Source organism: Alosa alosa, chromosome 24 (genome assembly GCF_017589495.1).
Source record: "Alosa alosa isolate M-15738 ecotype Scorff River chromosome 24, AALO_Geno_1.1, whole genome shotgun sequence".
Classification (NCBI taxonomy): domain Eukaryota; kingdom Metazoa; phylum Chordata; class Actinopteri; order Clupeiformes; family Clupeidae; genus Alosa; species Alosa alosa.
In genome coordinates, this window is record NC_063212.1 from 24,433,320 (window position 1) to 24,458,321 (window position 25,002).

Here is a 25,002-nt window from a genome sequence, read left to right on the forward strand (position 1 = left end):
CTTTTAAGCTTAATCAAGCTATGTTGCAAAACAAAAAAAACGTCAGCTGGAAAGTCCCAAAAGACGGTTACGTCAACCTTTGCTTTCATGTTCTCATCACCTGTAGCCTACAACTTCAAAAATAGAAGTCAAGCCTTTTTTTTCGACAGTGTCATGTATTTACATATTCACTAGTTCCGAAGAAGTTATGAACATAATACAACTAGTGTGGTTCTAGGAATCCTGCTACTCAGCCTCATGTGCGTTCTGTGATGGCGTAACGTGCAGCATGACGGCATAGGAAAGGAATCATGCTCGTGCATGTTCTCAGGTTCGCTTCCCACACAAAGCATTTACATAGCTTATCACCTTGACAATGGCATTTTTAGTTATACTCTTTAATGAAAGACATGTCCCACTATTGTTAAAGGGTTATGCGCATTTGGTAGCCTGTTCAGTGACAGTAAATAGGCTATGCCAGTAGGCTACATTAAATCTGATGCAAGCCAAATATATAATTCTGTAGCCTTTATTGCCTAGGTTACTAATAATTAAAACCGTTTCATATGTTGATGATTGTTCATGAATGTCAAATCAATTGTGTGCTACACAGATCAAATATTAAATGACAAATTGAAGCCATTGCATTTCAGATAATTATATTTCACAACAAACACTTTGGCAGAACTATGAGACTTATGGTAGACAATAGTCCATATTAAGTTCATACCGATTTTATTTATGACCACCTACACCTAGACAATAATTTTGAGTGAACCATTTTAATCTAAAAACGTAGGCTATATCTTATAATTTTGAATAGCCTATGCCAAAGTTCTTTTGAGGTTATGCTATTCATTCATTCATTCGTTTTTTTAAGAGTGAAGACAATCAAGTCAAGTCAAGTCAAGGCAACTATCTAACCTTTTTTCTCTCAATGTTCAATTTGATGACTTTCGATGAAAATCCTGTAGATGGCGCTTGCCAAATCGAACAGAAATCCTCTAGTATTGCCTTCATTTTACGACATCCTCTTTTCCTCAATCTACTGTTTTGGTCTACTTTTCTACCTCGTGCATGAGCAGACATGAAGCTGACCTAAACCTCGCTTGAATAAACGAGGCCAAGATGCAGCTAACTAGCTTCAGCCCCAAGTGAAGGTCCACGCTAGTTCAAGCCAGGCTATTTCTGTTAAGCGGCGCCTTCACTAGCGAGGTTGATGGAGTACCCCTCTGGAATCTGGAGAAATCCAAAGAAAACAATTATAACAACAACATTGTTTTGTTTAGCATTTAGCATACTTTCTTTGGCAGATAAGGAAATACCATGTTGGTTTACTCAGAAATAAACATGATTTTTTAGGTTAGCGCATTAACACACTCTCGCAGGCAGATGTGGCAATGTCATGTTTCTTTACTCACAAATAAACATATTATTTGTGGTTTGGCAATTTTAACATACTCTTTCAGGCAGGTAAGGCAATGTCATGTTTATTTACTCACAAATAAACATATTGTTTCTGGATTGGCAATCTTAACATACTCTTTCAGGCAAATAAGGCAATGTCATGTTTATTTACTCACAAATACACATATTGTTTGTAGTTTGGCAATCTTAACATACTCTTTCAGGCAGGTAAGGCAATGCCATGTTTATTTAGTCACAAATAAACATATTGTTTGTGGTTTGGCAATCTTAACATACTCTTTCAGGCAGGTAAGGCAATGTCATGTCTGCGTACTTGCTTGTAAACATATGTTTTTTAGTTTAAAAGTGCAGTCAGTGAGTACGCATGAAGCCACATTTGTTTATGTTTATGTTGTTTATGTTTATATTTAAATTTCTTAGCAGATGCGTTTGTCCAAAACAACGTACATCATATTCAGTATTCCCAGGGAAACTCCTCACAGGGTTTTGGTGTTGGTATGGGGACAGGCTGCCCCACTCTCTCAGTTTTGGGGGATGGCCAGCTAGTGGATTGTGAGATGTTTGCTGAATGTGACCAAAAAAAATTTTAATATGAATGTTATGGGCGTTAAATAGCTTACAATCACCGTCTGATCATACTAGCCAATCACCGTCTGATCATACTAGCCAATCACCGTCTGATCATCATACTGGCCAATCACTGTCTGATCATACTCTCTCTCTGATCATACTAGCCAATCACCGTCTGATCATACTGGCCAATCACTGTCTGATCATACTAGCCAATCACTATCTGATCATACTGGCCAATCACTGTCTGATCATACTAGCCAATCACTGGCTGATCTACTCTCTCTGATCATACTGGCCAATCACTGTCTGATCATACTCTCTCTCTGATCATACTAGCCAATCACTGGCTGATCTACTCTCTCTCTGATTATACTAGCCAATCACTGTCTGATCATACTCTCTCTCTGATCATACTAGCCAATCACCGTCTGATCATACTAGCCAATCACCGTCTGATCATACTGGCCAATCACTGTCTGATCATACTCTCTCTCTGATCATACTAGCCAATCACTGGCTGATCTACTCTCTCTGATCATACTGGCCAATCACTGGCTGATCCACTCTCTCTGATCATACTGGCCAATCACTGGCTGATCTACTCTTTCTGATCATACTGGCCAATCACTGGCTGATCCACTCTCTCTGATCATACTAGCCAATCATTGGCTGATGTACTCTCTCTGATCATAATGGCTGATCTACTCTCTTTGATCATACTGGCCAATCACTGGCTGATCTACTCTCTCTCTCTCTGATCATACTGGCCAATCACTGGCTGATCTACTCTCTCTCTCTCTGATCATACTGGCCAATCACTGGCTGATCTACTCTCTCTGATCATACTTGCTAATCACTGGCTGATCTACTCTCTCTCTGATCTCTCAGGCATATAATGCATCATCATGTTTGCTTACTCTTGGTGATCTGAAACGCATGGTCAGTGGCGAAAAGCTTAAATACATTTAGGGGTGTGTCCAGTCCACGTTCAGGGTTATTTTGTTATCAAACTTGGGGCACATTGCTCAAAAGTGTTGTTCTTCTGTTTCTTAATCAGTCATGGGTGTGTTTTGGGCATACCATCTTTTAAACCAATGAAAGTGACATCTGTCATTCCCTTTAACAGCAAGCAGCGCATCGGTAGTTTGCCAGGCAGCGGCACATTTGAAGGAATCTGCTTGCCTGCGAGACTGTGTATGGAACACAGGGTTTTCACTAAACCTTGCTTTACTGAAACCTTTTTGTGACTACATGCATTCTGCACTCGCCTTTTATTTGAACTCACAGTCAAAGTGAAACTAACTTCACCGTGGACTCATAGTCAACGGCAAAACAGTTCTACACAGTTATTTACTTTCACTTTTGACTGACAAGGGGTTACAATCAGAAATGTAGCCTGACCTAGCCGGACTCCAGTCTATTCAGAATTTAAATCTGGTACTGCATCATTGGGATGTGGTTATGGGTCGTGTTTCAACTGAAACAGGGGGAAAATGCCTCTGCACGGAATTGGATAACCCTAAACCAGTCAGAGCAACAAAATATGTGGATCCTGTAAGAACAACAGCCAAAACATCCCTCTTCGCGACAAATGAAATGCCTAACTCACTGTTTTTGTTTTTTTCAAGTTTTTTTTCAAGTTATTGCGCTGTCAATATCTTTTGCAACACATGATGGCGAAATCTAAATGTCTAGCAAAAGCCTTTCTGTTGCAAACAAAATCAACCAGTGCATACTCAGGTGTCATGAATGACTAGGCACTGTTGCCTAGTCCCGCCCAGACGATTTGATTGGTGCGCACAGTTCTCATACGGTGTAGAGGTTTCTCAATGGAACAAGTCCACACAGAATTTCCAAACCTCAACTTTTGTGGGCGGGGATTAAATTCGGCTGGCTTCCAGGCTACTGAGAGGGCATCAGCAGACGTCACGCCTCAGACCCTCCGACACTCTGACGGATTCCGTGTGCTGTTTACTCTCAGAGAGTAAAGTGGAACAAGATAGACTTGGCCCAGTTGCATGTCGGATGTGTAATAAATTAGCTCTCTCTCTTCTCTTCTACTCTGTCTTCTTTCCTATGCTCTCTCTCTCTATCTCTTCTCTCCTATGCTCTCTCTCTCTCTCTCTCTCTCCCTCCTATGCTCTCTCTCTGTCTCTCTCTCTCTCTCCTATTCTCTGTCTCTCTCTCTCTCTCCTATGCTCTCTCTTCTCTCCTATGCTCTCTCTCTGTCTCTCTCTCTCTCTCCTATGCTCTCTCTGTCTCTCTCTCTCTTCTGTCCTATGCTCTCTCTCTCTCTGTCTTCTCTCCTATGATCTCCCTCTCTCTCTCTCTCCTCTCTCCTATGCTCTCTCTTCTCTCCTATGCTGTCTCTCCTCTCTGTCTTGTTGAATACAAGTTGCTGTATTCGCATGACTGTTTGGATGCAGTATTGCCAAAGCTGAGTAATGCAAAATTCAGTTCTTCCTCTTTCTCTCTCTCTCTCTCTCTCTCAATTCAATTCAAGGTTGCTTTATTAGCATGACTGTAAGTAAGTACAGTGTTGCTAAAGCACAATTACAACAGCATAACAATTAGAACATTGACAGCATTACAGGAAACAGTAACATGAAAAATTGTGTGTATACCCTCACTTTCTCTCTCTTTTTACACACACACACACACACACACACACACACACACACACACACGGGCAGCATACACATTATAATACATTGGATTAATTACAGACATTAGGTCGGGCATTGTGGCAAAGTGTCCGACTCACTGTCCCTCATGTCATGGCAAGCTGTAACGTATTTTGCAGCCAGCGGAGCAGTCAGTCCTTCTCCTAGCAGGTGGGCCAATTTATCACAGTCTTTAAGGGAGCTAAAATTTGGAATTTTATTTGAGAATTGTAAAAAATATGTTCAAACTTTGGACAATATCTCCTAACCCCTTGTTACTTTCACACACATAGACACGCACACACACACACACACACACACACACACACACACATACCCATCTTTATCACCGCCTGGGGACACCTGAAAGAACAGTCACTTTTGGGGACACCACTTTCTAAGCATGGTACAGACAAGGCATTGCACAGGATCATTGTATATGGGTTCAGTAATAAGCAAATCAGTTGTAATATAGAATACACACTTCATACCTGAAGTTAGTCTGACACCTGACTCCTGACCAGCCACAGGGGACAGGTGTCAGGTGGTCAAAGTGAGGACTCTGGCCCCGCCCATAGTTACGCCCACCCAAGTGATGTAATCAACAAGCACAGTGCAATCTGGGGACCAACTTCTGTATTTTCTTGGATATACTGAAAACCATTCTGAAGGAGCACATGTAATGTAAAACCACATTTGTTCAAGTTGCAATGCATCTTATACTATAATACCATGAGGTATTTGAGGATTTACTGTTGTTTTGGAAATACTGTGAGACCTGCCTCATGACACCAAGTTGAAGCTAATGCATTGATACACAAGGAAAGAAATAAAAAACAGTAGCAATCAACACATTTATTGGCTGCTTAACACAGTGCCAGAATGCACAACCACACTTCATTAGAACGCTATGAGGTAGATTGTTGTGATAGTTATTAGCGTGCATTATTTCTGAAAGTGCTAGTAATGCTACAGTCAACACCATGTGAAAAAGCAGATACCTTCTCAATATAAAATATCTACTCAGGCATTGCAGATACCAAGTGAATAATGAAAATAAAAAAGAAATATTAAAATGAATAAAAAAATTGTGTTGTCAGAATATTTTTTAAGCTAACCTTGGCCAACAAGGATACAATGTACCTTCTTCTCACACGCGAACTCTTTACACTTCAACATTATTACAATCATGAGCATCATTAATTTTCCTCTAAAGCCTGTTTGTATGAGCATGTAGTATTAACAACTAAAGTACACAATTGACCCTCTCCCAACCTAAAATCATTTAAGTACTGTTAAAATAAAGTGCATGTACTGTAATACCAATGACAAAAAAACATTGCTGACCCTCTGCCAACATAAAATATAAACAAGAATACTGTGTAAGTACAGGGCATGTATTGTGTGGTCCCTCTGAAATGCTCAAGCCCTGTTAAGAAAAACTGAACACATTCCCATCTCCCACCCCCAAACTCATTCTTATCAAATTGCTATAAAGGGTCTGTGTGGTTCTTTGGTAGGACACACAACGATTTTGACATAAAACTTAACTGACATCCAGTCACGAACTTAAGTGCTTCAGGTGCTGAGTTGATACAAGAAACGCAGGGAGTTCTGCCTGTAGTGATAAATTTCATCAGGGTCTTCTCAACAGCAGATTTCTTCTTGACTCCATGGTCTTCTCTTGCGGCAGGCTGTGAAATAGAATCACAACAAAGAATATCAAAAAGACACTAATGAAATATGCTTAACCAAAAATATTCACACTTATGTGTCTTTTCAAGTCTGACAATGAATGAATTGTTGTATGATGAAGTTGTTTGACAAGTTTTAATTTGATAAAGACAGAGGCCTATACATTTATTTTAGCTCAGTTTCATGACAGGTTTAACATATTTACTTGAACACAAACCCTATCATTTGCTACACTAGTTTTGATCGACTTATATAAGTTCATATCAGAACACAAACATCCATCATACTTACATGTCTTGGATGCTGCATCTGGAACATCGGAGTTCATTTCATCACATTTACTTTGGCTCTTCATCTTTGATGTGCCTAAAACAAAAAAAAACAATTTCACACCACAAATCACCATCCTGTCTGCAACACACATTTTGTGAAGGGCAAACAACATTTTTTAAAAAAATGAATCTGTATGAAGACACGTTTGCAAAGAGGAGAAGCAATTTTTGCTTGTGATTTATTTATGTTTTGCTTCACATTCATGAAAGGTTTGGTATGAATATTGAGTCATGTATCATGAAACAGTCATGAATGCTTTATGTGCAGTTTATGACAGCTGCTATGAGTTATGTGTTATGAACTCACCCGTCAAGTAAAGTGTTACCCAAATGTTTGTGAAAAGGTTTTAGTGAGTTAGAAGTCCTCTTGACTATTTCTAAGCTATCCCAGACTTAGGTGCTACTTTTAGGGCTAAAATACTTTGAGTTAATCCCCAGCTGACAGTTATATTGTGGCAACGTTGTGAGCATGTACCGCATAGGTCGCCACGGCTGAAGTTGAATAACATGGTGGCTAATGCATTTCATAATCGTTTGGATGTGGTGGCTACATTTCTTGTCCATACCTAAAGTTACGTGCAGAGGACTTTCTGGGGATGTCAATTATGTTGCTACAGCATTCTCTGAAAGTTAGTAGTTACTTTTAGCCTTAAGATTCTTTGTGAATATGGCCCCTGCTGTCTCCGATGACATTTATTTATCAGTTAGGCATGAACAAAACCTTACTCACGTTTCTTAGTAGCTGAACCTGGATCCTCGGACTCGTCCTCTGACTGCATGCAGTGTTTCTTCTTTGAAGTGCCTGCGTTTCAGACATTAAAATCAGCATCATGTTCAACACCTTCAAGACAACCTGCAAGCATTCATATTACTCTTAATACTTACGTTTCTTAGCAGCTGAACCTGGATCCTCGGACTCGTCCTCTGATTGCATGCACTGTTTCTTCTTTGAAGTTCCTGCGTTTCAGACATTAAAATCAGCATCATGTTCAACACCTTCAAGACAACCTGCAAGCATTCATATTACCCAGTTTTTCCGCTAGATTTTTTTTTAACAGTGGCGGCAGGTACCTCGGATTAGCATTGCTGTTTATTCTTAAACTGCAATTTTCAGCAGCCAGCGGAGGGCATTTAGCCTACTAGTACTATTCTTCCGGACAATATTTTGCGTCTCCCCTAATTCTGAAGCAGTGGCACTGCTAAATGAAGAGGAAACACTGAGAAGAAAGTTAATGCTTTAAATAGGCTACATCAATACAATATATAATATGTAAACTGAAACTGGACGGGCCATAATAACCTCTGACTAGTTTAGGCTACTTATTGTTAAATTGCAATGTGAGCGGCAGCCAGCAGGGGAGGATACGCCGCGAGGATTATTTAAAAGCAAATGTGCGCCTGCCCTGATTCTGATACCGGCGGTATTAATTAAACAATGGGGGGGCCATGCTGAAATAAATGTAGAGGAAACACTGTTACCCTTAATACGTACGTTTCTTAGCAGCTGAAGGTAGGTAGGATGTAGAAGGTGGGCTTAGTTCTTCGCCCGTCAGTTCGCTTTCTGAATGGTCACTCTCCTCTGGAATTGTTTCTAAAGCACACCAATCAGAAACTTGTGAAATCTACTAAATGTATAAATCATAGTGAGATTAACATTAACCTTGAACATTATAATTACCATTGGGATCAATTTCAATTTCATCTAAATTCTTTCCTTTGTAGTCCATTAAGCACCCTCTTTCCATGGCCATCAGGACTATGGATTAAGAATAGGATGTGACTGAAGTTCATATCGGGGTCAAGGCAGGTGACCCAATACTTTTGGAAATATAGTGTATATAGCAATCACATATTACCAGACAATATACAGAGAATCAAATATATAGCCATCACATAAGACCGACAATATAAGGAGAATCAGGTCCAAACATATTTCCGAAGTTTTGTGTTCACACCTGTAGCACACAACACGCCTCCTGAGTAAACACTGGGTGATTTAACATGTTTAGAATGTAAATTACTTACATTTCGTACTTTGTTGTTCTTTTGGGCCTTCCGCTTTGTATCGATTCTGCATCGCTCTCCTGCTTCCCCATGGTTGCCTGTAACAAACATACAGTATAAGCTATGAAATGATCATCTAATTCCACTATTCATGCCCATAAGACATTTTTCTCAAGAATGTTTTATTGCATATGAACAATGATTGCTCTTTCTTCACATGGCACACAGGCAAACAGTAACAGTCATCTACAGTATGCCTCCATCTCCAAGTCCTGGGTCTATAGCAGTTCATTGCATTAAATGGTCTATTATTGATTTAATAAGAGCAACCTCATCCTTTTATATTACAATTTTGCCTCATCCCATACACAATTTATTTAGAGAATTGTCAAACAGGAACATTACTGTGATGTGCAAACTAATGAGAGTGTAGCTGTCAACTATACCATTTTATCATAGAGGGATTCACACTTTGAGTGATGCTGGCGCAAAACTAAAATTCGTTTTAAGAACCTCTCCGAGTTGGTACTGTGCAATAGAAAAGAAAAGCATGCATTTTACACCATTACACTAATAATAGTCTAATACATATTATACATCAATATGTTAGCCCAAATTTAATCTGGAATAAGCATGACCATGGGAATACAAATTTGAAATGCTTACCTTGTCATTTCACATGCTCAACAAGTAATATCTAAGGAGATAATAATAGAAGAATATAAGACTGACATCATGGGGGGAAAAGAACTTAATATCTCTAACGTTAGCCTAATGTCTGTATAACTAGGCTGTTAAGCTACTTTGTCATTATGATAGCTCGCTAAAGTATTGACTTATTAACAGTAGCAAGGTCTCTACTTTTTTGATAACTTTGTTAGCTTGCTAACGGTTTACTTCATTAGCATGCTGTCTGGTTTTGTCAGGCAACGCAGGGTGAACTTGCCAGCGTGCAGACATGTCCCCTGTTAGACCATCTATGCTAACGTCTATTTGTAGGCAATTTGCTAACGTCGCGTAACTTCGTTTGTTTGCCATCTTAATAACATTTGGTAGTTGGCTTGCTGAAACGTTACATGGTTTAGCATGCAGGCTTCGAGGATCAAAAGTCAAAAGTAAAAAGTATAACGTTATACATCGCATTAATTCAACACTTACTACCGTAGTACCAGCGGTGGTGTAAGACTTCATTATCCAGTAACTAACCTAACGTTAATGCGATTATAACGTAGCAACAAGAACTACCCTGCTGTTCTATCAAAAAATATGTTTCTCAAGTATAAAGCAATACAAGACAGAACATTAAACTTACATTTACAGCACACACGTGTCCTCTCCTCCACGTTTTCACCTACTCCTGGTTTCATCAAAATGGCTTTGTCAAAAGTACTTTTGTTGTAGAAGAAAGACGTTGTGGGATAGATCGCTGCTGATTGGACGTGAATCTCTTGCGTTGTTTGAAATAAAATAACCGAAATTAATACATTTTATTTTCATTAATTTAATTGTTTATATTCCGGTATCATCAATTAGAAATGTTTTAGACTAAACCTATGGAATACAAAAAGTGCTGATATAGCCTAGTTGTAAAACTGAGCCCGCCAAAAAAGCATCTGGGGGGTGGGGTGTGGGGATCCGTTCCTATAGTCTATTTGGGGACTTGAGTCTGATGAGACCGGGAGTGCGAGAGTGGAAAAGGGAGTGCAGCCAAACCGCCAAAATGTTGGGGGGAGGGGTGTCCTATAGTCTGTATGGGGACATTAGTCGAGAAGTGCTTAAATACTATGCAATTAGCGAACATAACACAGACGATTTCAAACGTGTAGTAATCTAGTAATACTCTAGTAATAGTAGGCTAGGCCTGTAAAGTAGCCTACTTGAAGCCTATGTTGAATAATCACTCATTAATTTGTGCAAACAAGTAATCAATGACATGAAAATTAAACTAAGATGGCCAAGTTGCTGGAAGGAGTGGCGTTAACACACAAATCTAGGCAAACTTTAAAGTTAGTTGACCCGCTAAAACCAGGTTTATCATAGGCCATAGATAAAACACAACTTTGAAACAGGCTTTTTATGGAGATTCTGTTGAATATGGCAATATAGAGGTAATAAGCTTGGTTTCACCATGTCTAATAGGCTAGTAACCTTAGCCTATGGGTAAACTTCCTTTGCTGTTCTCCAGTAACTGTCTTTTCCTGGTTTCTTGGTGGCTTATGGTCACCTGATACATCATCAATGACAATGCCCACTTCTGTGGGCGGAACCTGACTTCAGACAATGTCATTGGGGTGGAGCCTGCAGCATAGTTTACACACCTGCAATACAGCCACTGACCAAAGGTGTCTCACTCCTAAGCTTCGATCTTCAGCACACACACACATTCGGACAAAATCAGAACTTTTGGGGACGATGAAAACTTTCAGAGATATTGATGCTAGGTATGTTAGCATGACAGCTGCTATCATGTATAGCTGTTATCCTGGTGGGGACTATGGTTTTAGGTCCCCACTCAGTCAATTGTCCCCTATTGGTTGGTGTGCAATCAACCCATAGTCCCCTATTGGTCGGTAGGATAAGTACACACCACACACACACACGCATGCTGACTTCCGTTGTTTGTTCTTAGTTGGCGTTTACACATCTGGTCGAAGGCTCACAAGGGGAGCCGACGCAGGGAGAGCGGCTAACACTAAAGCAGGAAACATCTGCCCTAAACAAGCCCAACACTGAACACACACACGGCAGAATCCAGAAATACACACACACACACACACACACACACACACACACACACACACACACACACACACACACACACACACACACACACAGGCACACACACGCACACGCACACACACACACACGCATGCACACACACAGGCACACACACATACACACACACACACACACACATATATATAAATAACTATAAATAACTATATATACATACATTGTTGGAGTTTTTACAATGGCCACCTGCAACATTCTTAACTCTCAATGATACCAGGATATGTTTGATACCAGGAACGGCACCTTGACTTTGACTTGTGAGCCGTGTGCATTCAGAGTGGCCGTGCTGCAAGAGTAGAGGGGGTTTGATTTCTCTTTAATCCTCTTCACCCCACGCTCAGTAGAACTGGTGCAGTTTCAAAGACCTTGCAGGTGAGAAAAATAGCTTGTGGTCGGACAATTATAGCTTTCTGAGGTCTACAGGTCACACTTGTAACGCGCGTGTGTGTGTGTGTGTGTGTGTGTGTGTGCTGTGTTCGTGTGTGTGTGTGTGTAGTATGTGTGTAGTGTGTGTGTGTGTGTGTGCTGTGTTTATGTGTGTGTGTGTAGTATGTGTTTAGTCCGTTGTGTGTGTGTGTGTTTGTGTGGTGAGCTGCTGACTGTAATAGCAGAAAGGCAAGACTCATTGAGTGTCACTTTCACTGTGTTTATTTCCTCTTTTGTGTATTAGACTGTTGCTCTTAAATCTATTTATGGAGAAGGCCGCCATGGTCAATGTTCCTCCGTCTTGTCCTCCTCATCGGTCTCTCCTCCTCCTCTCTCTCTCTCTCTCTCTCTCTCTTCTTCTCTCTGTTATACTCTCTGTGCACTCTCTCCTCCCTCTGTCTTTCACTTTGTCTTTCTGTCATCCACTTTCTCCTCCCTCTTTCACTCTCCTATGCTCTTTCTTTCTCTCACTCTCTTTCTCTCTCTCCATCTGCTTCTGACTTGCATGCTCTCTCTTTCACTCTTCTTCCCTCTATCTGCCTTTCTTTCACTCCCTCCCTCTGTCTCTCTCTTTCTCTCTCCCTCCCTCTTTTTCTCTCTCTTCTTCTCTCTCCCCACCTGCCTCTCTCTTTCTCTCACCCTCTCTCCCTCCCCACTGGTTAGCGCTTCGGACTTGTAACCGGAGGGTTGCCGGTTCGAGCCCCGACCGGTAGACATGGCTGAAGTGCCCTTGAGCAAGGTACCTAACCCCTCACTGCTCCCCGAGCGCCGCTGTTGATGCAGGCAGCTCACTGCGCCAGGATTAGTGTGTGCTTCACCTCACTGTGTGTACACCGTGTGCTGTGTGTGTTTCACTAATTGACGGATTGGGATAAATGCAGAGTAGGGCTGAAACGATTCATCGAGTTACTCGAATAACTCGATTACAAAAATTACTCGAGGCAAAAACCCTGCCTCGAAGCCTCGTTAAATTCCTATGACGCGCACTATACGCGCAGGGATCTGATTGTTCCACACATACCGTTGTTCAGGAAGCACACCACTAGCGCGTGAATCGTGATACATTCTGAATTTAGCTGGCGCGATGGCGGAGATATTGCAATTGCAAGACAGTATGCCTAAAACGAACCCCTCACATGCATGCACCCTCATCTTTCCTCACGCACCGCACGCGTGCACACACACACACACAGGTTGCTAGGTTACCATAGCAAATAGACTCACCCCAGAAATGATTTTTTAGTAGCCTAATGGTAAAATTATTTGTTAGTAGCCTAAAGGTAAATGCTGCAGGTGTAGAAATCTACATAAAACAGATATTTATGTTGATGTCAGGTCTAGATTACAGCATGAAACTTGTTTTAGGCCTAGGCTACATATTAATACATTAAATTGCTTTCCCTCTTCTCCCAGCACTTCACAACATAGTATGGACAGCTTTGTTCGCCCAGCTAAGTCATGCACAAGAGGCTGCAATTTTACAGAGAGCATTTTGAACATTATTTAATTGATGGCACTGGCACTTAAAAACACTAAATGGGTAAATTGCAATAAATGGGCTTAGTTTTGTAGCCTAATCTTGGAGTTAGAATAAATACCTCTGTGCCAATTGCTTGATCATTTTACAGCCATGTCATTTTCGTTATGCATTATGTGTTTTGGTTGTTTAAAAATGCAAAAAAAAAAAATCCGATTAATCGATCGATAAAGTGCTAGATTAATCGATTACAAAAAGAATCGATAGCTGCAGCCCTAATGCAGAGACTAAATTTTCCTCACGGGATCAAAAGAGTATATATACTTATACTTATACTATACTCTCTCAATTCAATTAAAATGTGCTTTTATTAGCATGACTGTTTGAATACAGTAAAGAATAATAAAATATAATATGGTGAAATGCAGTAACATGATTGTGTGCAGTAGTGTGAATACATCTTCACCCCCCCTCTCTCTATCTATCTTCCTCTCTCTCTCTCTTCCTCTCTGTCTATCTTCCTCTCTCTCTCCCTCTTCCTCTCTCTCTCTCTCCCTCTCTCTCTCTTTCCCTCTCTCTTCCTCTCCCTCTTTCTCTTTCTCCATCTCTTTCTCTGTTTCTCTCTCCATCTCTCCACTGGTGTTAATCTGGGTAAGCAGTTTCCTCCTCTGCCTGACAATGCTATACTACTATGGGGACAGGAAGGACACACACACACACACGCACACACGCACACACACACACACACACACACCCGTGCCCCTATCAGCCCAGGGCAAGAGAGACATGGCATCCCCTTGTCCACCCCCACATACATACACACAGAGTGAGTGAGAGAGAGAGAGAGAGCTCACAAATATACAGACACAGATATTCAACACTGATACCCTCAAAACACACACGGAAAAAAAGACATGTTATTAAATAACATTTAAATTATTTGGAACACTAGAGGATCAGAATATTTTAAAACCTGTATAAACTAGACTGATTTGAACACTGAATATACATATACACATATAGTAGCCTATATAATTATATTATATTATATTAATATATTATATTAATATGATATTCATATATAAACTACTGATATAAAATGAGAATATACTGAATTTCTGATATGCATGACGGCACACATTATGCAGATAGCCTAGCCTAATGTTTTACAGCTCTGTCTCTCTGTCTCTTGCTGCTTAAGCTGTCAGCTCTGGTGGAAATATTGTAAACAAAGTAGCATAGTTGGCTAGTTTATCATAGTCTACTGGTTGGACTGTTCAAGTTCCAAGGTAATAGGCCTACTTTTTCTCCTTGGGACAGGCCCTTTCGAGTCTTGGAAAACATCGGTATTGAGATGATCAGTCAAATGTGTGCAGCGTGCTAATGATGCTAACCTGATTTACGTAATAACAATTTAGCTAGTCGTCTTCTATGTGCCCTTTCTTTCACGATCGTGAATGTTTTATTTGGATTAAATGTGCTGAGGGGCTTGTCCATTGAGAGAGAGAGAGAGAGAGATACAGCAGGCAAAGGGAGGGTGGTTAAGGTACTTCTATACTGTTTGGTAAAGTTGCATGCATACAATGAAAGCTACAAGGGCTGTGAAATTAAGATTTATATATGATTTCTGAACAACAGTTCTATGAGTGTGCTGCTCAGATGGACGCCTAAGCTGCAAAGTGCTGCTGGATTCACTGAAACGGGTGTGTGTCGCGATTCTGCATTCACACAGTCTGAAACAGGTGTGTCTGTGTCGCGATTCTGCATTCACACAGTCTGAAACGGGTGTGTTTCGCGATTCTGCATTCACACAGTGGACATGAGTGTCCCGATTTCGGTTTCAATACTCATATCGCTACAGCCCTACTCAATACATATTCAAAACAAACACTCCTGACACACACAGACACACAAACGTACACACACACACACACACACACACACACACACACACGCACACACACAAATAAATACACACAGACACACACACGCAAACAGGTGCTACCATAGTTTCCTGGCTTAGGGCACCATGACACAGTAAGTGTTCAGATTGCAAGAAAGAGATGTGTGTTTCCTGCTATGGTGCTGCATTGAGAATATATATATATATATATATATATATATATATATATATATATATATATAGATATATAGATATATAGATATATATATATATATATAGATATATATAGATATATAGATAGATAGATACTTTATTGATCCCCAGGCTCTCAGTAGCATACAGACAACACACACACATTCACTAACAGCAGAAAAAGTCATTAAAAGGATATAATATAAAAACACAACTAAGGACAGTAGAAGATAAAGAATATACTAAAATACAAATTATACTAACACTTAATCTAAATCAATTCTAAAAACAGTATCCACATGGTGGTGATTAATCAATCAAGAGGCGCTTGCAATGACTGAGGCAGGGACTGAGCCTGTGATTCTCTGTGCATAGTAAGGTAAGGTGCTCTGTGTGAGTGAGTGTCATGGTGATGGTGCAAATGAATAAGTCCAACAGTGCAACAGTGCAAGAATAAAGTCTGTATATCTATCTATATATATATTTTAAGTGTGGCCACAGTTCGGCTGTGGCATGGAGGGAGGGGTTATGCATATGTGCTAATCTGCTAATATAGCAAACAGTGAGGCAGAAAGACAGTGGTAAAAAGTGGCTAGTGGACAGACAGTATCCAAACATGGAGAGGGTGAAGAGGCAGACAGACTATGCAGAGAAGTCTATCTCTCCTCTTCCTCTCCCTCTTTCTAGTTTATACAGGTTTTATAAAGTCTAGTTTATACAGGTTTTAAAATATTCTGATCCTCTAGAGTTCCAAATCATTTAAATGTTATTTAATAAGCATTGAACAGTTCAATGGCCCTGGGGACAAATTACTTTCTCAGTCTGTCTGTTGTGCAAGGTAGTGAGCGAAGTCTCCAGCTAATCAGGCTCTTCTGCCTAACAATAGTGCTGTGGAGTGGGTGACACTCATTGTCCAAGATGTTGATCAGTTTGTTCAGGGTCCTTTTGTCAGATATTGAAGTGATGCACTCCAGTTCAGCTCCCACTACAGAGCCAGCTTTCCTTACCAGCCTGTCAATTCGCCCAGCATCCTTCTTCTTTGTGCTTCCTCCCCAACATACTACTGCATAGAAGAGGACGCTGGCAACAACAGACTGGTAGAAAATCCTGAGGAGCTTGCTGCACACATTGAAGGACTGCAGTAGGGTTGTGCCGATGGACGATATCATGGTCCATCGTGATGGTTGTCAGGCATCACGATGGAAAGCAGCCTGGAATGCGCGATCGCAGCCCTTTACTTTCACTTCCCGCCGCCCTCATATCAGCATAGCCGGTAGCCTGATAACGTGGGATGCTGCATAGTACTAAGATTTTAAATGAGTGACCACGATAGTAGTCTTAAGTAGCTTTTTTGCTGGGCCCAGCGAAGGCTGGCAATGTGTAATATTCTGCTGGTTGGTGCACAAGTGTTCAGATTGATTGTCAATCCGTCTTTCACAACAATTTTCTTGGAGCAGATCTTCCACACAACTTCGGTAGCCTGGTCAGTCTGTCTTTCTTAGCTGTCCACTTTCATCAGGCCGTATAGCCTATTTAATATATTTGTTGTTTTTTTATGTAGAACATTATGTATGTATTTCTGTACAGACATACCTATAGGCTGTTTACTACACTAACACCCCCCCCCCCCCCCCCGACGATATCATCGTCCATCACAATGTTTTACTGTACACATCGTCAAATGCCAATTTAGGCGACATCGCCCAACCCTAGACTGCAGCCTCCTCAGGTGTAAGAGGAGGGGTGCAATTTCCAGTGATGGTGGGGGTACGATAGATAGCCTGTGATGATGGAGGTGAGTGTTGCACTGGTATTGAGGGGGTGTGGGGGCTGGGGGATGACCACCTCCTTGATGTCCCTGTCAAGGCTGCCAGAGTCGTGGACACCTCAACAGGCACAGGCAAGGAGGCGTCAGGCGGGGGCAGGGCGTGAGGTGATGGTGGCTATAAAAGTATATTATATATATATATATATATATATATATATATATATATATATATATATATATATATATATATATATCTTTGATTAGACTATGTTGGGTTTTGTGGAAGAGAAAATGGACTGTTTTAGTAGTAGTATTAGGCAGTATGCAGTCAGATAGGTCACCATGGGCATATTTGGATTAGCTACAGATGGATTCACAAATAAATAAATTAGCCTACATTTGACCGGATACTTGATATACTGGCTAAATGCAAATATGGCAATGTATTATATTATTTTACATTAACAAAATGTAGGAAAATAGAACCGACTGAAAATAAAGTAGGTACTGATCTTTAAAATCCTGTTTCCTGTAGCCTAAATGTTGTCAGTCATTCTTAATATTCGCAATTGGTGCACTGGCATGTTTAAGTGTTAGCTGCAGTGTAATGTTAGATTATGTGTAAGTTAAGAACTGACTGTGCGCCCACATTTTTGTCTGTGCTCCTAAATTTTGGAACTTTGAAACTTGGGCGCACAAGTGCTCCTGCAAAAAAATTTTAGTGTAGAGCCCTGGGAATAGAGACAAGACAGGTGGGGCGCGAGGAACAAGAGGAAATTCATTTTTTTTGTGGCTATCTTTAATAATGCCTTTCTTTTTTGACAAGGAAGATCATAGATTCAAAACAAAATAGGCACACACAAACATTGGAGTCATAAACAGACCAACATATGAATTAAAACATCATCAGATCCTGTGAACCGAGACGGGAAATGTAACGTGGAACCAACACGTGAAAATAATATTTTAACATTACCATTTTGCTGGGGTGATGGGGTCCATCTTCCACCTCCAATGTCGGGAATGACAGAAAAAGTTTGAGAACCACTGGTCTAATCCAGTGTTTTTCAACCTGTTTTGTGCCAAGGCACACTTTTGACACTTAAAATGTCCCACGGCACACTAACATCCTATGTGAAGAAAAAATAAACATACCATAGCCTAAAATTTCAAATAATACACAGATATGGCCTTATTTTGGCTTCTATGCAAGACCTGCTCAATAAAACAAGCGCCCTCTGTTTCATTTGTAGGTGACTATATCTAATTTAATTGTTATGAACTAGATATGTGATGATTCTGTGAATACTGGATATGGGGCCCCCGTTGTACAATGCCTGCATACCACAAATAGTGCAATCATGCAATCAATGAGAGGATGTGGTTATCAATTCTTTGATGCAACAGTTGCTTTTCTGGACCAGTGAGTGACATTTGGGTAATTTTCTGCGGCACACCTGGTGATCTCTCACGGCACACTAGTGTGCCCCGACACAGTGGTTGAAAAACACTGGTCTAATCCATCACATCATGTCTCGCTGGGATGTGTAAAGAAGCTTTTGGCTCATAATTTAATAACTGATTTTATTGGGTAAATGTTCTCACTGTTAGATTCTTTAACATGCTTTGGTCAATGAATGTCCCAAAGAATATCTGGGTTCATTGAATTCAACATAGAGTTTTAGAACCTTGAATTGTTGCGGAATGGAATGTTTTGTTAAAATCTTCAAAAAACTCACATTTTTAAAGTGCTCATTATACTCGCCGTTCCTGACCTGTCCCGCGACAGTGGGACGTCATGGGATCGCCGTAACTATTTATACTCGTGCGTGGTGGTCGCAACACTAGTAGCAGTCGTCTCCTGAACGGAGGTGTCGCAACTGAGGAAAGGCTACCGACTTTGCTATATGGACTACAAGAAGAAGACACGCACAAACAATGGCTGTACTGGCAGCAGCATTGACGTCAATATCAACTGTGGCTGAGATGATATTGGAGTCAATGGATGAGGAAGAACAGCTGCTTTTGAGCCTGCTTGCAAAGAAACGAAGAAAAAGAAGGTGGAACGTTCGTCCTTTGAATAACGGCAGACATAAGTATGGTGAGTTCAGTATCCTCCTGACACAAATGAGGAAGATAGACAAAGAGAAGCACTTTGAGTACTTCAGAACGTCCGCACACTGATTCGATGACCTACTTCATCGGATCAAGCCTCAAGGCACACCTGCTTGGAAAGCTTGCCCTCTTCCTGATTAGGTGCGCCGCTGAAAAAAAAAATAGAGTGGTGCACGATCTCTGGTTGCGCACTTTAAATCCTGGCGCGCCAGCGAGATCTACGTCATTTTGACGTCACATTGTCACGTGACAGGTCGGGAACGCCGACTGTAAACGAGCCATAATGGTCCCTAGGAAGGTGCTGGTCTTCTTTAGTGAGTCATATTTGTTTTGAGACTGGTCAGGCATGTTGTGGGGATGTGACTGGAATCTATTCAACTTAGTCGACGGCAATTGTTTTAGTCGACGTGTGTTTTAGTCAACATTTTTGGTCTCCCGTCTCAAATGGCTTAACTCCGGAGCATTTAGAGCTAGTCTTTACTGTTTATTAACTCTTAAGAAGTACAATGACTGTCTTTGGATGTTAAACAGGCTAATTAGACTTTGGCAGTAATGTTTTAAACCCCGCCATGCACGCAAGTGTAAACGCGAGCAGCATAGCTGCGTGCCTGCCTGCTTTCAGCGCGATTCATTATTAGGCAGAGCTAAGTGCAAGCTAAGCATAGTAGGCTAGTCCAAACTCTGACTAATATGGTATACTGTAGCCTAATGGAAACGTATGCTTAAATTGTTAATACAAAAAAAAAACACCCTTGCATCTGTGGGCCGGTGGGCCGACGGCCTCAGTGTCAGCAAGTATAACGAGTGTAATGAATTGCTTTACTGCATTCAAATACACACGCCAATATTATTTAAATATTCAAATCTCTTTTACAAGGGAGCCCTGGGGCTACACTGTTTTATGTTTTGGCCCTTCAATTGAGTTCAAAACAAAATGGACACAACAAAAAAATAACAAAAACACTTGATTTATTTTTTTAATTAGTCGACTTATCAAAAAATGATATGAAAGATTAGTGGTTAGAAAATGAGTGGTTAGTGGCAGCACTACTGATATCCTCAGGTGGTCGTGAGGGAGCAGACACCCCAACACATTCGGCTGGTCAGTCACGTGTAAGTTTGCATTCCTGGTGAGTCATCTGGCGTTTGCTTTTATCCAGAGCCACTTACAAATGAGGCACAATGCAAGCAAAGAGAGGAGGGAGGGAGAGAGTGCATGGAAGAGCACGCACACACACACGCACACACAACATACACATACACCCCAGCCCCGGCCCCGTTCCAATACATCCTTCTCAGGATCAATAACTCTATAGCAGCCGTCACCTGGCAACAAGGTTCCGTCGCCAATGCTGGTGCTCATGTCAGAATATTCCGCTGGGTAGGTAATGCAGAACGCTTCAGAGACCAGCTGGACATATGGGCTCTCAGACACCAAAGAGAGAGAGAGAGAGAGAGGGAGAGAGAGAGGCCATTTGTGGCTGCAAAATTTGTAGCAGCCTGCCATAACCTGAAGGACAGCCAGTAAGGCTACAACCACCAGCAATGTTGTATATTTGTTTTTATTATTAGAATTGTCCTTCTATGTCTTCTATGTCTATTTTTATGTCCTCTTATATGTTCATTTCACAATTCTCAAAACATTTATTTGTGTACATGTAATTGAGCTTTATGTTCCTGAAACATTCATGCAAATAAAGCATTCTTGAATTGAAATTGAATTGAATTGAGAGAATTGAGAGAGAGGGAGACACAGAGAGAGAGAGAGAGAGAGAGGGAGACACAGAGAGAGAGAGAGAGAGGGAACACAGAGAGAGAGAGAGAGAGAGAGAGAGAGAGAGAGGGAACACAAGGAGGGTAAGGCAGGGGAGGGAAGTTCAATTAAACGGTGGGGGAGAGAGCTGAATGGAATATGTTTTCTCCCAAATGAGTATGACAGCATCATTATTTATTTATATATATATATATATATATATATATATAGAAAGAGACAGAGAGAAGGAGAGGGAGGGAGGGAAAGGTAGAGAGAGGCTGTAATTGTGGTGTATAATGACCATGCCACTGTGTGTGTATGTGTGTCAGCCGTGAAGGTGGCTGGATTCCTGTCTGTTCATCTCTGCTGACCAGAGGGCTGATTGCACTCTAAACACGTCCCTCACTACACTCCCGTCAGCTCCATCCGTTAAAGGATTAGTCCTCAATCCTCAACAGAAGGAGACTTGCTCCATCAGTCAGAGGCTCAGTCCTCAATCCTCAACATAACAAGACCTTCTCCATCAGTCAGAGACAGTCCTCAATCCTCAACATAGTAACACTTTCTCCATCCGTTAAAGGATTAGTCCTCAATCAGCATAATGACACTTTCTCCATCTGCTAAAAGGATTAGTCCTCAATCCTCAACAGAACGAGACTTGCTCCATCAGTCAGAGGCTCAGTCCTCAATCCTCAACATAACAAGACCTTCTCCATCCATCAAAGGATTAGTCCTCAATCAACATAATGACACTTTCTCCATCTGTTAAAGGATTAGTCCTCAATCCTCAACAGAACGAGACTTGCTCCATCAGTCAGAGACTTAATACTCAGTCCTCAATCCTGTAACAAGGGCTGTTCTGTCAGTTAACAAGACCTGTTCTGCCATCCTCTAGCTTTTAAATGTGCAGTCCTCCATGTGGATGAAAAATGGTTGATATTTAAACCCAACAGCCAATAAATTCCTTCGGTCAGGGCTCCTGAGGCAATGCTGTTGATTGGATAGAATATCATATTGATCTGCGTTATTCACTTTTCCATGCTGTTGATTGGATAGAAAATCATATTGATCTGTGTTATTCACTTTTTTTGAATGTACAGGGCCGGGGCTGTGAGTGAGATTTTGAGTGTGAACACTAAACAGGCAGACAGAGGGAATGTGAGTAGAATTCATCTGATTTTGACAAAACAGTCTAGTAACTCATAATCAATGGCTTTGCCTTTAAGTGACTGGATTGGAGGGACCTCATTCTCCACCAAGGCTCTTTGGATGGGAATAAAAAACGCGACGATGATTTAATTAGATCCCTGCCAGTCCTAGGGCTGCGTCCACTCCGAGCCTGTCAATGATGGGAGCCTGGCCGGCAAGAGACACAACGGCCAGTTGTGTAACGTGAGAGCGTAGCGACGCCGAGCCATTCACAGCACGGTTGTAAACTGAGTAAGCCTGTAATTGGAGTGTTTTGCTCTTGAGGGTGAGTGGTGTGTGTGTGTGTGTGTGAACAGCCATTCCAGGGTGTCAAGGGGGTGTGGAGATGGCTACCCCAGATTGGCTCAGATGGTCCTTCAGGAGAGAAGGATGAATGGAGGAAGAGAGAAAGAGTGAAAGAGAGATAAGAGAGAGAGAGAAGAGAAAGAGAGAGAAGAGAAAGAGAGAAGAGATAGAGAGAGAGAGAAGAGAAAGAGAGAGAGAGAGAGAAGAGAGAGAGAGAGAGAAGAAGAGAGAGAGAGAGAGAGAAGAGAAAGAGAGAGATAAGAGAGAGAGAGAGAAGAGAAAGAGAGAGAGAAGAGAAAGAGAGAGAGAAGAGATAGAGAGAGAGAGAAGAGAAAGAGAGAGAGGTAAAGAAAGAATCAAGGATAGTGGTAGAGCCTCTTATATTACACAATTGTATTATTTCTTCCACATCATTAAAACAATATGGACACAATATTAAAAATCTTCATACAACAGCCTACAAACTCACATGCATGATACTACCCACGCACTTTAAAAAACATCTGCCCCTCACCCCTAATCTCCCACAGCAACCACTCTTCACCACATACAGCTGGAAAAGACATGATGCCATTAACCATTTCATAATAGCAGACAATGGAGTGGTCAAAGCAAATATGGGGAGAAAGCAGGAGGTGGGAGTTGGAGAGAGCAGGAGGTGGAGAGGAGGAGGTGGAGAGAGCAGGAGGAGGAGAGAGCAGGAGTAGAGAGCAGAAGGTGTAGAGAGCAGGAGGAGGAGAGAGAAGGAGGTGTAGAGGGCAGGAGGAGGAGAGAGCAGGAGGTGTAGAGAGCAGGAGGTGGGAGGTGTAGAGAGCAGGAGGTGAGAGGTGTAGAGAGCAGGAGGTGTAGAGAGCAGGAGGTGGAGAGAGCAGGAGGAGGAGAGAGCAGGAGGTGGGAGGTGGAGAGAGCAGGAGGTGGAGAGAGCAGGAGGTGGAGAGCAGGAGGTGGGAGGTGTAGAGAGCAGGAGGTGGATTGAGCAGGAGGTGGAGAGCAGGAGGTGGGAGGTGTAGAGAGCAGGAGGAGAGAGCAGGAGGTGGAGAGAGCAGGAGGTGTAGAGAGCAGGAGGAGAGAGCAGGAGGTGGAGAAAGCAGGAGGTGTAGGAGGAGCAGTCAGAGTGTCCGAGATCCAAAGAACTGAATTTGAATCAGTAAATTTGATGACTGTGACTGTTCATGCTCCCTCACTCTCACAGTACCACGTGTGTATTGGCTCATTCACATGTAACAGCGTTAATATTGATTTAAACACATCTTGATTTAGATAGTTGATCATGCGCACACACACACACACACACACAATCACACTAACACAAACGTGCGCACTGAGTGAAAGATTACAGCTGGACTGGGTATGAGCAAGTCCACAGAGTAACAGAGATCAGAGGTCAGAGGTCATTCACGGCCACTACGCAGGTGACTCTGTGTGTGAAGTGGCAGCGCCTAGCAACTCTGGAGGCGACAGGACTCTCTCCTCCCCTCAGCAGGGACACGGCTTGCCAGACATTCTAGAGTGATGGCGCAAGACAGAGTGTTTGTACAAGTGTGGAATGTGGCACGGGTGGAAAGTCAGTGGCTGGGCGAGGCGATGTCGGCGTGGCGACAAACAAAATACAGAACCAAACAGAACGCAGATGTGAGTGAGTGATTCCTTTTGTGGAAAACAGCGTTGAGAAGTCCCACTGAGAGCTGAGCAGACAAACACGACTCGAAGCACCACAAACATGACATAAATAAGAGACAAAACAATTCCAGCCCGACTAACGAGATGTGTGGAGGACATACGTCCTGGACACAAACAAGCCCCCACGCTGGGCAGGATGTGGAAAAGGAGCCTAATGCTCAAAAGGTCATGACCATGATAACCCCCCCCCACACACACACACACCCCCACCCCTCCCCTCTCATCCCCCTCTCATCCCCCTCTCTCTGAAGTCTGGTATTTGTTTTCCTGCGTGGCTGTCAGACGTGACTAAAGGTCACAGTGGCTCTGCAGGGAAAAAAACAAACTCAGAGGGATGGGGCACCTGAGCTGTGATTGGATAGACTAGATGGGCATCCTGAGCTGTGATTGGATGGACTAGACGGGCACCCATCTCTCACTGACCAGACGGGCATCCTGAGCTGTGATTGGATAGACTAGACGGGCATCCTGAGCTGTGATTGGATAGACTAGACGGATATCCTGAGTTGTGATTGGCAGGAATTGGCATCCTGAGGTACAATTGGCCAAACTAGCCTGGCATCCTGACTTGTAATTGGCTAGGCTAGACTAGCATCATGAGCTGTGATTGGCTAGACTGACATCCTGAGGTATGATTGGCTAGAGACTAGACTGGCATCTGGACCTGTCATTGGCAGGGGTAGGTAGAGAAGGGTGGATGATGTGAAGAGAGGGAGGGGTAGTGTGG

The 25,002-nt window shown here is 42.0% G+C and overlaps 2 protein-coding genes and 1 long non-coding RNA gene across 8 annotated transcripts in view; 1 reads left to right on the plus strand and 2 right to left on the minus strand.

Moving 5' to 3' along the window:
• Positions 1-25,002, plus strand: part of LOC125289458 (RAS guanyl-releasing protein 2-like) — a 100,842-nt gene that overhangs the window by 10,519 nt on the left and 65,321 nt on the right. The gene's annotated exons all lie outside the window — the stretch shown is intronic.
• LOC125289323 (topoisomerase 1-associated factor 1-like) lies at positions 6,291-8,701 on the minus strand. Its single transcript, XM_048236076.1, has 7 exons — positions 8,696-8,701; positions 8,349-8,426; positions 8,163-8,261; positions 7,556-7,627; positions 7,401-7,472; positions 6,630-6,704; positions 6,291-6,337 (listed from the first exon to the last, which is right to left on the minus strand). The coding sequence occupies exons 2-7, from the start codon at positions 8,419-8,421 to the stop codon at positions 6,291-6,293; spliced, it is 438 nt and encodes a 145-aa protein (XP_048092033.1). The 5' UTR covers positions 8,422-8,426; positions 8,696-8,701.
• On the minus strand, positions 8,737-10,018 carry LOC125289459. 2 transcript variants are annotated; one of them, XR_007192639.1, is made up of 4 exons: positions 9,987-10,018; positions 9,341-9,371; positions 9,121-9,202; positions 8,737-8,772 (listed from the first exon to the last, which is right to left on the minus strand). It is a non-coding gene; the product is annotated as an uncharacterized LOC125289459 (long non-coding RNA). The 2 variants fall into 2 exon arrangements; XR_007192638.1 differs by lacking the exon at positions 8,737-8,772 and having other exon boundaries at positions 9,014-9,202.

Excerpts from the sequence above, each read along its gene's own strand:
- LOC125289323 (XM_048236076.1), bottom strand. The coding sequence starts at position 8,421 with ATGGCCATGGAAAGAGGGTGCTTAATGGACTACAAAGGAAAGAATTTA. Across the intron at positions 8,262-8,348 it reads AATTGAAATTGATCCCAATG|AAACAATTCCAGAGGAGAGT; the intron begins GTAATTATAATG and ends GGTGTGCTTTAG. Across the intron at positions 6,338-6,629 it reads AGATGCAGCATCCAAGACAT|CCTGCCGCAAGAGAAGACCA; the intron begins GTAAGTATGATG and ends TCTATTTCACAG.